Source organism: Trichosurus vulpecula, chromosome 9, assembly GCF_011100635.1.
Source record: "Trichosurus vulpecula isolate mTriVul1 chromosome 9, mTriVul1.pri, whole genome shotgun sequence".
In the NCBI taxonomy this organism is placed as follows: Eukaryota; Metazoa; Chordata; class Mammalia; order Diprotodontia; family Phalangeridae; genus Trichosurus; species Trichosurus vulpecula.
Window position 1 is genome coordinate 1,738,789 of NC_050581.1, and position 14,273 is coordinate 1,753,061.

At 44.4% G+C, this 14,273-nt stretch overlaps 1 protein-coding gene across 1 annotated transcript; it reads right to left on the reverse strand.

Moving 5' to 3' along the window:
• Nucleotides 1-9,220: 9,220 nt before the first annotated feature.
• Nucleotides 9,221-14,036, reverse strand: LOC118831120. Its single transcript, XM_036738278.1, is given in 3 exon segments — nucleotides 9,221-9,361; nucleotides 9,364-11,956; nucleotides 11,958-14,036. Coding segments are annotated over 3 exon segments (4,797 nt in total). The 3' UTR covers nucleotides 9,221-9,236.
• Nucleotides 14,037-14,273: the final 237 nt, after the last annotated feature.

Genomic DNA, 14,273 nt, shown 5'->3' on the forward strand with positions numbered 1-14,273 from the left:
ATGTTTCCAGCCAACTTACTTGACCCTTGAGTTTTTTGGGGTATGACTGCTTATAGAGCAAAGAATACTTTGTTCCAAGCTTGAGGGGCTGCGCTGTTGATTTCAGAGTTATAAGGTGAGTTCTTTCACACATGATTAGAGCAGTGAGCTAAATATGGGGACACTTACAGTGTTGGGTTTTTTTTCTCTTCCTGTGTTTATTTTCTGTTGTCTTTTAAGACTTGGGCCATGACAGAAATTTTTCCCACATTGAACACATTTTAATGTTTCATATTCAATATAGTTCTCTGATGCCCTGTATAATATGCCCACCAAGTGAAACATTTTTTTTCCAAATTTAAAACATTCATTGATTTCTCTCCTCTCCATGTTGTCAATGATGTCTAAAAAGATCTGAACTAAAATTAAAGCTCTCCTGCATTCAAGGCATTTATGACCTCTGTCTCCTATGTGAATTCTTTGGTGCCCAGGTTTCATAATGAAGACATTTGCAAGTTTCCTCTCCTGGGCTGCTTTTCTGCTGTGGATGAAGATCTAAAGGTTCTTTCACAGGAGTATATTCAGGTTTCTTTCCTGTATAGTGGCTTGGATGTCTTGTGAATTGCTCTAAATATCTAGTCTTTCCTCTAGAGAATTTTCCCATTTCCTTTCTAATCTACACTGACTTGAACTTTCTGATAGTCTGGGACTTTTCTGTTGTAAACTGTTTCTCTGATGATCTCAAAGCCTGAGAAAAGAGAAGGGGGGAAAAAACCTGTTCTAGGAAGAAAAGAAACTGAGGGGAAAGAAAAGTTGTACTAACTAATGAGAAGATATTCCAAAAGTAGAATCTCCAGAATACCTCAGGGGGGATGAAATTCCCATGTTTATCTTCTCAGGTGTACAACCAGGCCTTTGTTGCTTCTTTCCTATCTTGAATCTTCTAAAGTTTGCCCTCTCTTTGGATCCATTGAGTTTCCCTCCCACATGGCTTTTTTCCTGCCTCCCCTAGAGAGCTGTGTGAGATTTAAACACTGGAAACCCTGCTCATGAGAAAGTTAAGGGAAGCACTGTGTTTTGTATAAAGAGGGCTTTCTAGAACTCTGTTTTTCCTTGTTTCCTTGAAAAGAACCAAAGGGAAGGAGTAGCAACTGTGAATCCATTTTCACACATTAATTTCAGCTTCAGTATTTAAAATGAAGGCACATAACTTTGTACCAATATATTCTATCTTTACTGGACTGGCATCCAGAAAATACTTTTTATACATATGCTGTCTAGAGATAGCTAATCTTGACATATACACAGTAAAATAACCAGGATGTATGAAGTAATACAAGAAAAAATATATTCCTAACATAATCCAGATTCATCAGGCTGTTAAATTAGAGAAAATATTGACATAAAAATTTGCAAGATTAAAGAACAGCATTACAAAGAATCCTCTTGTATTTTATGGGTTTAAGGCCCAATGTTTTGAAATACTATGAAAATGCCAACCAAAGAAAATTAACGCATTATCCTAGATGCATTTTGTCTGTACAGCTTTTCAGTTTCATGTCATCAAAATTACTTGTTTTATTTTTTGTAATTGTCTCTATCCCTTGTTTGGTTAAGAATATATCTCTTATGTTAGAAATCCGCTTGACACTGAAATTCAGGTATCAAGGGCAATTTATTATTATTGAGGAATTCAAAAGAATTAGTAAACATTCCTGGCCAGGAGTGGACTCCACCCATCTCTAGGAAGGGGGAGTGGAGTGTAGAGGAGTGAGACCAACTTTATTCTGTTAGACTGACATAGATTGATGCACCATCAGCTCAGTACCTCCCTTCAGGGAACGGATTGGTCCGCTCCCTTCTAGGTCACAGTCTTCTCTATACGCCCCCAACATGCAACTCCTTGGCATGTTCCCCCCTCCTCAACATACATCCCATGTTCAAAAATGGCAGAAAATTCCTCCCTGTGGGTGTGTAAGGTAATATTCAGTTAGCCAATTAAGCATGGTGGTAGCCATTTGACCCAGTTTTCTCTTCAACTCTGACCACTATCTGGCCAGTTTAGACCAGTTTTCTAACATCCTGGATAGCATCCTGAATCCGTGGTTTCTGCAAAACCTCAACTTTATTCCTATTGGCTGGGGACCCTCATCCTGGTCAATCTTTACTCCTTCTTTGTTTCAGCTGACACTTAATTAATTATTCTGTGGAACTCAATTAGCTCTTCTATGGAAACCTAACTTTCCCTAACTTTTACCTGTCTCTCACATCCTACTTATAGCTATGAGAGGTATATGATTTGCTTCTCCTCTAATTTTTTATACTGTATTTAGACTATATTGTGGAATGTGTTGTACAGAATTGGTCTTAAGCTTAATTTCTGCCAGACTATTTTCTAGTTTTCTCAGCAGCTTTTAATCAAATAGAGAATTCTTTCTAAGTAATATATGTTTCTGGTTTATCAGATGGTGGGTTATCAAACAATGAGTTCCGTTGTTTCTGATTCTCCCTTATCTAGTTGATGTCACTGATCTACTTCTCTATTTTTTTCAGCCAATTCCAATTTTTTTGATGACTGTTGCTTTATAATATATCTTGTCATCTAAAAGTGCTATTTCCCCTTTATCCCTATCTTTTAAATTTTTTTCTTGGTAATCTAGATCAAAATAACTTTGTTACTATTGTATTGAGTTCTGTAAAGCATCCCTTTGATAGTTTCAATAATATGACATTAAAACTATAAATTATTTTTGGTGGTATTATCATTTTTATTATATTTGTATGGCTTAGCTATGAGTGCTAAATACTTCCTCTAGCTACTTAAGTTGTTCTTTGTTTCTTTGAGAATATTTTGTAATTGAATCTGTACAAGTATTGAATGTGGTTTAGTAGACTGATTCATTTTATAGTTTTTTTAAATAGGACTTCTCTATTATTGCCTTTTGGATTTTATTATCATGTAGAAATGCTGTTGATTTTTGTGAGTTCATTTTTAGCCTGCATCTTTGCTAAAGCTACATACTCTCTCAATATCTTTGCTGATTCTTTAGGATTTTCTATATAAACTCCATCATCACCAAATAAAGCTCTTTGCCTATCTGTGTGCCTTTAATTTCTCTTGTCCTATAGCTAATATTAGCATTTCTAAAACTATATCAAATAATACTGGGGAGGATGGACCCCCTCGTTTTACTCCTCTATTTATTGGGAAAACTTCTAGAGTATCTTCATTGTATATGATGATTGCTTTTGGTTTTATATAGATACTTTTTTTGATATTAAAAAATTCAGTAAAAGTCGATATATTTTTAGTTTTTAGCATAAATGAGTGTTGTATGATAATCATGTGGTTTGGGCTGTTGATGAATATGAAACTTACACCCTTTAGTCAATCTGCCCTCCACGGGGATTTCCAATTTTATTCTTCAGAATCATCTTCTACTTTGAGCACCTGTGGAGGAAGAATTTCTCCCACAAATTCTGGAGTCAAAATGATCAGGACCCCTCAAGAAACTATTATAAAATCCATAAGTTGAAATTTTGTGTTTAGATGAGGGACAGAATAAGGTAAATTAGTCCTTCCCAGAAAGGCTACATTTCTTTAATTTTCCTATACAATATCCCTGAGGAGTATCTTTGAACAAGGTCTAGCACAAGGGCCTCATTCTCTTACTTAATTTAATCCACTTTCTTCCTTACTGATACTATGGAACTATATCCATCTCTCACTTTCTGCTCAAGAAACATGGCTACCTGCTACCAGTCATATTTCTAATTCCATTACTTATCTTCCATTGTCCAAAAAGACAACTTTGATCCTTTCAATATTCCTAAAAGGGCTGAGAGTCCTCATTTAGACCCTTCCATGACTCTTGTGGTATTGAATATGAGTTCCATGCTTTCTCTTCCTGTGATTCTTCTTCCAAGATGAATCTCTGATATCTCTAGCACTGCACCTAGTTGTACCACCTTTTACAAGAGCACTTTCCTATAAGCTGTGACCTGAAGAAAATTTCCATTACCTACTTCTATAGAAAGGTAGGAGAATGTAGTTTTCTAGATAATTTGGAGCTAAAACCTTAAACACTATAGGAGGAGAAAGGGGAAGAGTCTTCTGTGAACGCAGAGGAGGGAAAATAAAACCCAAAGTTTCATTCTACTCCCAAAGCAACATTCTGAATGAATGACAAAAGTATTTATTGAGCAATTACCATGTGCTAGGCATTGCAAACTAGCAAGACATTTTCTGCCTTCAAGAAGCTTATACTGCAACAGGCAAGAAAACATAAAGGCAAGGTAGAGATGAAAAGCAAGAAGGTGGGGAAGGGGTAGGAGCCCAACAGTATGGAGAGGAAGTATGCAATGGGCAAGTAACTAGACCAGGAACGGTGAAAGCTTCCAATCTGAACACAGGGTGGTAGTTCAAGTTCTAATTGGAAGAGGAAAAAGTAATTATGCAGGTGGCATGGTTTGGAGATGGCCAGGAAATTCTGTGAGCTTCCTGGAAAATCCTGGGAGATACTAACTGCCATGGACAGAGCACGTTCTGTATACTCTTATCAACCATAACTCTGTAGTGTCCTGAAGTCCTGGTATTATTCACCCTTTGTATTCCATGGCTATGAAACTTGCAACGTATGTTTTCTACTGCTTGTGGCAAAAAGGGAAGTTAGTGTAAACATGTTTAGAATCAGAGATACAACCCAGTAGAAGAGAGGAATCTAAGGGATATGAAGAAATAAGGTGGTATGTCCTTTCTAAAATTCTTGATTCAATATCCTTAAATTAATAGCTCTATTGCTGGTGTTGGTTCTACTCATCTACCTATCACCGAAATATTAAACAAAACATACACTAATATTTCCAGAAGAAACTGTTTAAAAATAATGAGGAGAAAGTCATTTATTGAAGAGGGAAATAGGGCGATTGGAAGGGAGATTTGTAATAATAATCTCATTTCTATACCTTCTTTCCTAACAATCTTATAAGGTAAGAAACTCAAATGTTCTTATTCCCATTTTGTGGAATAAAAAAATGGATTAAAAAACATTTATTAAATAAGTGCTTGCTCTATGCAAAACACTGTGCTTGGCACTGGGATACACTTAGAAGAGAGTACTTTCTCTCAAGGAGCTCACATTCTAATGGAGAGACAGCAGATACAGATAAGGAAAATCAAGCTTAGAGAAAAAGCTACTTACCCCTGCAGGAATTGAAGAGTCTCACATGATGCTTCATCATCATATTTCAGTGGTTGTATTTAAAATCAAGGAGGGATACTTCTGTACAGAATAAGAACCTGTCAGGCAGAAAAGGACTAAACCATGTTAATCCAATTAAGAGACCATGAGGATAAATGAAATGTAGTCCCTCATTCTTCCATGCTGGCCCCACCTTGTGGAATAGGTAGACAACATAATGGGATTGCTGCATTCTCATTTACTCTTCTGAAAGCCGAAAGGCTAAACAGTATTATTCCGATTTTACAGAAGAAGAAACTGAAGCTAAGAAAAGTTAAGTGATTTACTCATGGACACAGCTAGCAAACATCCAAAGCTGGCTCTGAATATAGGTTTTCTTTGTTCTAAATCCAATACTCTTGGTTGTGAATTTAGAACTCAAGAGGTGCATGAAACTGAAATGGCTTTGGACAAGGAAGAGGAAGAATCCCCAAATGTCACAGAGGTGTGTGTGTTTCAGCACGGTTTTCTGCACATGGGTGACTGCACCTATTCTCTCTGCTCTATGTGGTCTCATTCTTGTCTGTGCATCTATCTTATCTATCTCTCTGTCTTTTTCTGTGGCTCTGTGCATCAGCTTTTATGTGGCTAAGACAGGGATCAGCAAACAAGGCCCAGGGGCCAAATCCTGCCTGCCTTCTCCTGTTTTGATAAGGCTAGTGAGCTAAGAATGGTTTTTACATTTTTAAATACAATAAAACTTTATTTTAAAACGTAAATCTACTTTTATCTCACAGCTGTACAAAAACACAGCAACCTTCATGTGCAAGCTCCCTCTTCACTTTTTTATGTTATTATGCCAGTCCCTCCAAAACATCGTAATCTTCTGAGCAATCCATCAACAAGCATTTATTAAGCTCCTACTGTATGTAGGCATTAGGGTACAAAAACAAAAGCCAAACAGCCTCGGTCCTTAAGACACTTAAATTCGAACTGGAGACATGTATGTGTGTGTGTGTGAATGGTAATGGTGATGAGGGTGATGTAACAGCGATGCTGATGATCATTTATGTAGTGCCTACTATGTGCCAGGCACTGTGCTAAGGACTCATCTCACTGAGCCTCACAACAAACCCAGGAGGTAGATGCTATTAAACACACAGAAGGTAACAATGAGGGAGAGTGGGTGGGGAGGGACAGGAACAAGCATTTTATGAAGTATCTGCTATATGCCAAGCAGTACACTAAGTGCGTTATAAAACTATCCCAATCGATCCTCACAACAACCCTTGTGTCGTAGGTAGTATTCCCATTTTACAGTTGAGGAAACTGCAGCAGACAGGTTAAGTGACTTGCCCAGGGTCACACAGGTAGTGAGTGGCTTACTCTGCATTTGAACTAAGGTCTTTCTAACTTAGTGCTCTATGCACTGTACCAGATGAGGGTATCAGGAAATTCCTCATGTAGAAAATGGCACTTGCACTAAGTCTCAAAGGAAAACAGGCATTCCAAGAGACAGAAATGAAGAGGGAGAGCATTTCAGGCATGGGCCATAGTGTTGTACCAGAAGCGAGCGAGACACACCACAGAGTATAAGTTTTAAGTGGAGAATTTATTAGCCGGCGGCCATCGGGGTACGGCACCACAAATCAATGGCAAATGTGTTGGGGTGATGGCTTGGTTTATATAGGATATGGGGGTACAGAGTAGGGGGGAAGAGGAACAAAGGTCCTGGCTGATCAAAAGATTCAGTCAGGTTATCGTACTAGTGGGATAATCTCATTTACATTCCTTGGTGGAGTCACAGAGTCCCAGGGATATCTCCCAGGAAGGGTCTGTCAAGTTATCTCTCAGTGGGATGGTCCTATCTATTGACATTCCAGGAAGGAACCAAGGAGTCTCAGGGATATCTGCTAGACAGGATCTGCCAGGTTATCTCTCAGTGGGATGGTCCTATCTATTGACATTCCAGGAAGGAACCAAGGAGTCTCAGGGATATCTGCTAGACAGGATCTGTCAGGTTATCTCTCAGTGGGATGGTCCTATCTATTGACATTCCAGGAAGGAACCAAGGAGTCTCAGGGATATCTGCTAGACAGGATCTGTCAAGTTATCTCTCAGTGGGATGGTCCTATCTATTGACATTCCAGGAAGGAGTCAGGGATCCTAGGGGGCTTGTTAAATGCCAAAGATATCTAAGTCCATTCTTTCTGGGGGGGTACTTGTCAATAGCTAGGGGTTTCTCAGGGGTTCCTAATTTCTCCTGTATTACATTTCCCACCTTTTCTATGGAGGAGCTTTCAAACCTTTGAAAGAGGCCCTAGTCTGAGGCGTCTAAAGTCTGGGCCACCAAGATAGGAACAGTATTTATATGAGAACGAATAAGTTTTGAGATATAGGAAAGTAAACATGGACCTACGGCTACGGCCAGTATCAATATAACGAGGGGGCCAGCCAAAGCACCAAGCAGGGTGTTGAGCCAGGGAGAGGCACTGAAAAAAGATTGGTACCAATTCTCTCCATTCTCCCTCTCCTGCTGCCTCCTCCGCAGTCCTTCCCTGACCAAAGAGAGACTTTCTCGAATGACTCCCGAATTGTTAGCATAGAAACAACAAGCTTCTCCCAGGGCGGCACATAAGCCTCCCTGCTTCATAAGGAGAAGGTCCAGACCCCTCCTGTTCTGGAGGACCATTTCAGCCAGAGAATCGACCTGCCGTTCCAACCGGGCAATGGATTTTTCGATGTGAGTGATATCCAGATCGACTTGAGCACTCAATTCACGATAACTGCTGTCACTTCGAATGAGGGCTGCAGCGCCTACCGCTGTTGAGCCAGCCAACCCCAATCCCACTAGTAAGGGGATGAGGATGGGCACAGCTCGCCGAGACCTCCCTGTATGTACTAGCTCGGAGTGCGAGGAGAAGAACTCTCTACCTTCCAAGCCGGTCATGAGAGAGAATCTTGGTAGAATTGCAACCAAAACACAGAGGGGGTCCTCCTGTGCTAGCAGTATCGAGGCACGGGCACACCGGGTCAGGCCATCCTTGCAGGCCAACCAGGAACCGGGTGGGGCCATGAACCAGTATGAGTCAGATTCGGGATTAGTCATCTCTATGGTTCTGGAGCAGAATCTACGGAGGGGATTTGAGAGAGATGTGGAAGGAGTGGTTAAGCAGGTGCCTGTCCCCTGCAAATCACCCAGCGTAAGCCTAGGCTGATCCCAGGTGCATTGGTCAGCAGTAGAGGTTTTCCCAATGGCCTCTTGCAGAGCATAACCCATAAAGAATGGGGGTTGGGGGTCTATGCAGACCCAGCAATCTTGAGCAAGGTTATGATTTGTTATGTTCACAAGCCGATGGGTTGATTCTAAGAGACGGAAAAGATGTAAGTTCTGATTGGGGGAATGGATGGGCGGCGGGTACAGGACAGAGACTGGTGCTCCTGAGCCTACTGGCATCTCGGGAGGCTTTGGGACATTTGGGACATCTGGGTCACCTGGGACATCTGGGGGTACCGGGATATTTGGGACACCTGGGAGCTGTGGACTTAGACCTTTGAGGACTGATTCTAGAGGTCCTATAGGGGATGATGGTACAGGAGGGGCCTTATCTCCACTGCTCACAGTGAGAGTCATCCTATCTCCTAGTTCAAATCTCCCATTCTTACCCTTTCCCCAATTGAACTGAAAGAGGGCTAAGGTCCGGGAAACTTGTGTTCCCCAGATAGGGTCTGAGGGATTTTGAATAATGATATTAAGGTCAATTCCATTTGTTTGGATGCGAAACAATGGATCTGGACCCCCCTTACTTCCCGCCCGTTCACATAGGGATCCCTTAGGGTCAGTTGAGACACAGTCACAAGTACAGAGAGCCGGGCACCCTGAATCAGTGCAGAGTAAAAAACCCACCACTGCCGGGGATCCTTTAGATCTGGGAAACAAAGTGTTGAGGGGGAGAAAGATGCGGCTGGAATTGCTAAAAGTCCAAGATTGTCCTTTTTGTATGGTGACCACCCAGTCCAGGTCGATTTTTGGGGCGTGGAGGTTTTGGGGAGAAACATAAGGGTAGAGCAGGAAAATCAGGATGAGGAGCGAGACAGTCTTATCTTTAGTGGATCTCCAAGGGACTCCGCTTTCCATTTCTCAGGCGGGGCTGCTTTGACTCGACTGTGATGAAGCCAGGCAGAGATGTTATCAACCTTCCGGTGGGTGTGGTGAGAATTACAGTATGTGGCCCTTTCCACTTCGGGGCAAGATCTGTAGCGGTATGCTTCTTGACAAAAACAGTATCGCCTGGTTGAAATTTATGCACAGGGTTGGAGGTCGGGATGGGCAGCGCGTCTCGCACCCGCTTGTGGAGTGAGTTCTGGGTTTCTTGGAGACCCTGAAGGAACTTAATAATAGAGGAGTTAGTTGCTTCTGCTATCAAGTCTTCTCTTACAGCAGGTAAAATGGGAGGCGGCCTCCCGTAAAGAATTTCAAAGGGGGACAAACCCAGTTTGTTTGGGGTGCATCTCACCCGGAGGAGAGCAAGAGGAAGCAATGTTACCCAATTTTCACCCGTTTCCAAACAAAGTTTTGTAAGGCACTCTTTTAATGTACGATTCATTCTTTCTACCTGGCCTGAACTCTGAGGCCTATATGCACAATGTAGTTTCCAGTCTATTCCCAATGCCTTAGATATACCTTGGGAAATTTTAGCAGTAAATGAGGGGCCATTATCAGAACCAATCCTAAAAGGCAATCCGAATCGGGGTAAGATTTCATTCAGGATCTTCTTCACTACGGTTTGGGCAGTCTCATTTCTAGTGGGGAAGGCTTCCGCCCAACCTGTGAAAGTGTCTATAAAGACTAAGAGGTATTTATATCCTGCTGCAGGTGGCTTAACTTCCGTATAATCTACCTCCCAGGCCTCCCCTGGTGCACAGCCCTTAACTCGTACCCCCAACGGGGCCTTTTTGCCTTGTTTTGCATTTACTTGGACACATACTGTGCACCGATCTACTGCATCTTGTATCAAATTTGTTATATTATGGATGTAATACCTCTCAAGTAGCTGGTGCATTTTCTTAGATCCCAGGTGAGTTGAGTCATGGACTTCTCTAATCAATTCCCTTGCTAAAGCTTTTGGAATAAAAATTTTGTCCTCTATGACCCACCATGATCCTTCCTTCACCCCTCCCTGTTGGATAGCGAAGGAATCATCCGAGGAGGAATAGACAGGACTGGGAGGGAGCGGGGTGGGCATCAAGGGGGCAATGAGGGAAGAAGTGGCCGAGAGCCGAGCAGCAGAATCAGCAGCTGGATTGCCCAGGGCTTCAGGGGAGTCACCAGTCTGGTGACCAGGACAATGGATAATAGCAAGCCGTGAAGGGAGTTGGAGAGCGTCAAGAAGGTCTAGAATTTCAGATTTGTTGCGGATTTCCCTACCAGCAGAAGTGAGCAAGCCCCGTTCTCGATACAAAGAAGCGTGGACATGGGCTGTAGCAAAAGCGTAGCGACTATCAGTGTAGATGTTAACAGATTTTCCCTCCGAAAGACGGAGGGCTTGGGTAAGAGCAATGAGTTCAGCCCTCTGGGCGGAGGATCCGGAGGGGAGGGGGCTTGACCAAAGAACATTGAGAGATGGAGAGGAAATGACAGCGGCTCCAGCATAGCGGACACCGTCTTTAACAAAACTACTTCCATCGGTAAAGAGTATCAAGTCTGGGTTCGAGAGAGGAACATCTGTCAAATCAGGACGAGCAGATTGGACTTGGTCAAGAAGTTGATGACAATCATGGATAGGGACAGACAGATCAGAGTCAGGTAGCAGGGTAGCCGGGTTAAGGGCTCCTGTATGAATAAAAGTCAAGCGAGGGTGGTCTAATAAGAGTGCTTGGTAGTGAGTGAGGCGAGAGTGGGAGAGCCAGCGATCTGGCGAGGAGCGGAGGAGGGTCTCAACCGAGTGTGGGGCTGAAATAGAGAGGTTTTGACCAAAGGACAACTTATCAGCCTCCTTGACTAAAAGAGCAGTAGCTGCTATAGCCCGGAGGCAGGGCGGCCATCCTGAGGCTACGGGATCAAGGCGTTTAGAAAGATATGCCACAGGCCGCTTCCATGGTCCCAATGGCTGTGTTAAGACACCCTTGGCTATTCCCATTTTTTCCGTCACAAAGAGGTGGAAAGGCTTGTGGATATCAGGGAGTGCCAAGGCTGGTGCAGAGAGAAGGGCATGACGGAGGTTATCAAAAGCAGCTTGTTCAGCTTCCCCCCAAACAAGGGGCCCCTGCCCGGAGGAAGCAGAGTAAAGGGGTTTGGCCAGATCAGCAAACCCAAGAATCCACATCCTGCAGTATCCAACCACACCTAGAAATTCCCTCACCTGTTTCTTAGTAGATGGAATAGGGATAGCCAGTACTGCCCTTACCCGCTCAGGAGAGAGAGATCGCTGCCCCTCCCGTAGAATGTAGCCTAGATAAGAAACAGACTGGAGGCACAATTGTGCTTTCTTTGCAGACACACGATATCCCAAAGACTGCAGAAGGGACAGAAGGGCACGGGTAGAGGTCAGGCACTCATCATAAGAGCTAGAAGCCAACAGTATATCATCTACATATTGCAGGAGGGTACAAGAAGGATGTTCCAGACGGAAGGGTGCCAAATCATTATGAAGGGCTTCACTAAAAAGAGTAGGAGAATTCTTAAACCCTTGAGGCAACCGAGTCCAAGTAAGTTGTCCAGAATACGCCCCATCTGGGTCATGCCATTGAAATGCAAAGAGAGGCTGGCTAACGGGGGCTAAAGGAATAGAGAAAAAAAGCGTCCTTCAGATCAAGGACAGTATACCAAACCTTATTTGGAGGAAGAAGGCTAAGTAAGGTGTATGGGTTGGAGACATCAGAGGGTAAGGTTTCTACCCGCTTGTTGACTTCCCTTAGGTCCTGGACAGGGCGGAAATCCTTGGAACGGGGCTTCCGTACAGGCAGCAGAGGAGTATTCCAAGAGGAAGAGCAGGGCACTAGGATCCCGTGGTCTTGGAGACGTCGGATGTGTGTAGAAATGCCTCGGTGTGCCTCCTGTGACATAGGGTATTGCCTAACAGCAATGGGAGCAGCTGAGGCAAGGAGCTGAACCACCACTGGGGGATGATGCGCAGCCAGGCCTGGGGGATTGGATTCAGACCAGACCTTGGGAAAGTCCTGTTGTAACAGAGAAAGCAGGGGAGAGGGAGAGGAAAGGTGGGGAAGTGCCGCAGGGGTCACAGCAAGAAGGTACTCAGCCGAAAGCGGCAGAGTGATTTCAGTATTTAGAGACCCTTTGGGAACGTTTCCCTCAGGCAGGGCGAAGGTGAAAGTGGGGGATGGCGTAGAAAAAGAGATAGTAGCCCTGAGTTTATGGAGAAGGTCTCGTCCAAGAAGTGGGTATGGGCATTCAGGCATGACAAGGAAAGAATGGGTTACCGTTCCTGTGCCAAGGTCAACCACTCTATCAGTGGTCCAAGGGAAAAAGGCAGCTTGTCCTGTAGCTCCCTGGACAGACGTGGATCGGGTTGACAAGGGGCCTAATGGGGTCTTGAGCACAGAATGTGCGGCCCCTGAATCGACCAAAAAGTTAACTGGATGTCCCCCAACTAAAAGCTGAACCCGGGGTTCCTTAGAACCAGTGGGGGTGGAACCCGGGCACCCCTAGGCTTGACTGGTCGTGACCAGCACTGAGGGTGAGTGAGCCCTCCCTCCTTTTCCTTGGGGACACTCGTTTTTCCAATGACCAAACTCCCTACAGTAAGCACACTGGTTCTTATTAAGGCGGCTGCGAGGAAGGGACTGACGCCCCCTTTTCCCGTTCCCGTTCAGCGACTGGAGGGCTGCTACCACAACTTTAGCACACTGCTTACTAGTCACATCTGTAGGGGTGTCTCTATTGTAAAAAGCCTTCTGAGCTATCTCCACTAACTGAGATATGACCATTCCCTCAAAACCCTCCTGTTTCTGGAGCTTTTTTCGGATGTCCGGGGCCGATTGGGTGGCAAATGCCACGTTAATAGCCCTTCTGTTTTCTGGGGCCTCTGGGTCAATGGGACTGTAGGTCCGGTAGGCCTCATATAACCTCTCCAAGAAGGCTCCAGGAGCCTCGTCGGGTCCTTGCCTGATTTCAGAGATTTTAGTAAGGTTTGTTGGTTTCCTTGCAGCTGATTTCATGCCCTGAAGCAGATACTTGTGGTAATTACTAAGGGAGTTAAGGTCTCACCGACTGGCCGGGTCCCAGTTAGGGCGGATAGAGGGAAAAGCTTCCTCGACCTCATCCTGGTGGTCCTCAGGGCGACCCCCGGTGGCTCCCAGTACAGCCTTCTTTGCCTCCCTTTTTATCCTATCCCTCTCTTCTGTCGTAAACAAGGTAGTAAGGAGTTGCTGACAATCGTCCCAGGTGGGGCGATGGGTCTGAAAAACAGACTCGAGCAGGCTAATAAGGGCCTGGGGTTTTTCAGAGAAAGGAGGGTTCTGAGTTTTCCAATTGTAAATGTCACTTGATGAAAAAGGGACATATACCAAGGAAGAAGTCCCTTCTGGCCCGAGAGTCTGTCTGAGAGGGAGAATGGGGGTTGGGTCTGGGAGTTTGGTAGAGGGATTAGTAAAAGAGGCAGCCAAGGCATAGGGAACCCCTCCCCGGGTGCAAGATGGAGACAGAGTGGGGACCGGATCCAAGGCTGAGGTGTCGGAGAACTTGGAGGACTCCACATTATCGGGAAGGGGAGGGTAGAGTCCCTTTCTCGGGGACCTGTCAGGAACTGTGGGAGACGAAGGGGAAGGGCGATAGGGTGGCGGTCTGGAGGGGGAATCTTTCGCCAGGATTTGGGAAACTGCAGGGAGCTCAGAGGTACAGGCTAAGGGAGGCTCCATATCTTCCGGCGGCGCCTGGAAAACAGGAGCCTCAGGGCGTTTCTGGACCCCCTTAGGAGTTAGGGGTCGAGCAACCAATACTCTAATACCATTTTGAAAGGTACAGGTTTTCAACCAGGGAGGGGGACACGTGACTAGTTGCAACCATATATCAATATAAGGATACTGATCCGGGTGTCCTGGATCCCCTGTTATTACTCGGTGTACCGCCCCCACAACCCCTCTATCTAATGTTCC